At 53.7% G+C, this 3,066-nt stretch overlaps 1 protein-coding gene across 1 annotated transcript; it reads right to left on the reverse strand.

Moving 5' to 3' along the window:
- Nucleotides 1-1,288: 1,288 nt before the first annotated feature.
- On the reverse strand, nt 1,289-2,221 carry LOC310920672 (olfactory receptor 14J1-like; the record flags this gene model as incomplete). The annotated part of the gene is made up of 1 exon (XM_083880734.1): nt 1,289-2,221. One exon carries the CDS (start codon nt 2,219-2,221, stop codon nt 1,289-1,291), a length of 933 nt encoding a protein of 310 aa, XP_083736860.1.
- Nucleotides 2,222-3,066: the final 845 nt, after the last annotated feature.

Raw genomic sequence — 3,066 nt, forward strand, 5'->3', positions numbered from 1 at the left:
GCTGAGGTCTGTGACCTTCCAGGGTGCCCAGAGGGGGGCCCTGGACTCTGACAAAGAGGTAAGGACAACCTCCATTCCTTATTGGAAAGGACGTGGTTACCAAACATGAGGCAGAGGCTGAGGTATTTAACACCTTCTTTGCTTCAGGTTTCAACAATCAGACAGGTTGTCCTCAGGACAAGTGCTCTCCTGAGCTGGTAGATGGGCACAGGGAGCAGAAGAGCCCCCCTGTAATCCAGGAGGAAGCAGCTGCTGACCTGCTGAGACACTCAGATGCTCACAGGTGTCTGTGGGAGCAGATGGGATCCATCCTAGGGGCTGGAGAGAGCTGGTGGATGAGCTCCCCAAGCTGCTCTCCATCATTTCTCATCAGTCCTGGCTCCCCAGGGAGGTCCCAGAGGACTGGAGGGGCCAATGGGAGCCCATCCCCAAGAAGGGCTGGAAGGAGGATCTGGGGAACTCCAGGCCTGTCAGCCTGACCTGGGTGCCTGGAGAGGTTATGGAACAGATCACCTTGAGTGCCATCACAGGGCACCACAGGATGGCCCAGGGATCAGAGCCAGCCAGCGTGGATTTCAACATCTGCATTGATAATCTGGAGGAGAGGATTGAGTCCACCATCAGCAGATTTGCAGGTGACACCAAGCTGGGTGTGAGTGTGGATCTGCTGGAGGGTAGGAGGGCTGTGCACAGGGCCCTGGACAGGCTGGATCCAGGGCCCAAATCCAACCATGGGAGGTTGAACAAGACCAAGGGCTGGGTCCTGCCCTTTGGCCACAACAACCCCTGCAGTGCTCCAGGCTGGGGACAGAGTGGCTGGAGAGTGGCCAGGCAGAAATGGAGCTGGGGCAGTGCTGGACAGCAGGCTGGACAGGAGGCAGCAGTGTGCCCAGGTGGCCAAGAAGGCCAATGGCCCCTGGCCTGGATCAGGAATGGTGTGGCCAGTAGGAGCACAGCTGCTGTGCCAGCACTGACCTGCCTCCAGCTCTGCACACAGGCATTGCTGCTGCAACTCCAGAGAAGGGAACAAAAGAGGGATCATTTGTGAAAACATTGCTGGGAGATCCTTTATTTCATTTAGAGCCACCAAGAAGACAGCTCCTCATTAACACTTTCTGGTGTCAGCAAAGGTGGAGAAAATCAAAATGATTAATGGCACAAACAATGGCCTTGCTTTGACAACAGTATTGAAAAACTAAAACATAGGGGAGAAAAAAACACAGCCAGACCAACAAGAACTATCAAAGATGGCTTTATTACAAATGATTTGCAGAAACTGGCCAGCAGTTTAATGTTTCTGAAACTGCCCAGTGATCAATGTCCACACTGCAGCCTTGAGCTCCTGATTCCTCAGGCTGTAGATCAGGGGGTTCAGAGCTGGAGGCACCACCGAGTACAGAACTGACAGGGCCAGATCCAGGGATGGGGAGGACATGGAGGGAGGCTTCAGGTAGGCAAAGCCGGCAGTGCTGAGGAACAGGGAGACAACGGCCAGGTGAGGGAGGCAGGTGGAAAAGGCTTTGTGCCGTCCCTGCTCAGAGGGGATCCTCAGCACAGCCCTGAAGATCTGCACATAGGAGAAAACAATGAACACAAAACAGCCAAAAGCTAAGCAGATACTAACAGAAATAAGCCCAAGTTCCCTGAGGTTGGAGTGTGAGCAGGAGAGCTTGAGAATCTGTGGGATTTCACAGAAGAACTGGCCCAGGTCATTGCCATGGCACAGGGGCAGGGAAAATGTATTGGCTATGTGCAGCAGAGCATTGAGAAAGGCACTGGCCCAGGCAGCTGCTGCCATGTGGGCACAAGCTCTGCTGCCCAGGAGGGTCCCGTAGTGCAGGGGTTTGCAGATGGACATGTAGCGGTCGTAGCACATGATTGTCAGGAGGGAAAACTCTGACCCCAGGAAGAAGAAAATCAGTAAGACCTGTGCAGCACATCCTGTGTAGGAGATGTTGCTGGTGTCCCAGAGGGAATTGTGCATGGCTTTGGGGACAGTGGTGAGGATGGAGCCCAGGTCGGTGAGGGCCAGGTGGAGCAGGAAGAAGAACATGGGGCTGTGCAGGTGGTGGCCGCAGGCCACGGCGCTGATGACGAGGCCGTTGCCCAGGAGGGCAGCCAGGGAGATGCCCAGGAAGAGGCAGAAGTGCAGGAGCTGCAGCTGCCTCGTGTCTGCCAATGGCAGCAGGAGGAAGTGGCTGATGGAGCTGCTGTTGGACATTTCTTCATTCTGGGCATGGTGGGCTGTTGAAAGAAGACATTGACAAGCTGAGACAGATTTCCTTGAGTCAGTCCTTTATATTGTATTTGGAATCCCCTCAAAATCATTTCTGTTCCCTTCAGGGAACTTTGCTTAACTTTTTTGAGTTCAGGTTTCTGCGCCTGCTGAATTATTGCTTCATCTTAAGCACTGCTCTTAGCATGAACACTGAGTAGCCCAGAGGGAAAACAGAACTCCCTGTGCCTCAGTACACTCGAAGATGCTGGTCACACACAGGTGCCCTTTGCTCATTACATCTCCCTCAATTTCAGGGTGATTGCAATTAAAACTTTCTTGGAAAATAAGTAGTCTTTTTGAAGAGTCCAAAGTCAATTTTTCTAAACCGTCCTCTCTTTCCCTTTGCAGCTTGCCAGAGACACATTCCAAGGGATGATCTCCATCTCTGCTATCTGGAGTTGAGCCTACTGGGAGCTGTTTCTCTCTATCCAAGCCTAGTCCCTGCCAGTACTCTCAGAGCCCAGCCCAGCCCTGGGGGCTCAGCTCTGCCCTGCACACCCCTCCCAGCACAGGCCACTGCCCAGGGGCATCTCCCTGGCACCAGGGCCTTAAGGGCAGCTCAGACAAACAGAGATGCTGCAAGCCAAGGTGCTGCTGGTGCTGTCTGTAGGCAGAGGAGGATGAGGAGGCACTTTGTGAGGGAGATCTGAGGCAAATCTGGTTATCTCCAGGGTGACAGTGATGGAGTCTCAGTGACACAGAGAACCCTGACAACCCCTTTCCCTTTCCTTTAGGAGAAATCTGAGAGCAGCCCTGGCCATGCAGCACCATCTCCACAGCAGGAGGAA

The sequence above is a fragment of the Zosterops lateralis genome (assembly GCF_965231275.1).
Source record: "Zosterops lateralis genome assembly, chromosome: 31".
NCBI classification, from domain to species: Eukaryota; Metazoa; Chordata; class Aves; order Passeriformes; family Zosteropidae; genus Zosterops; species Zosterops lateralis.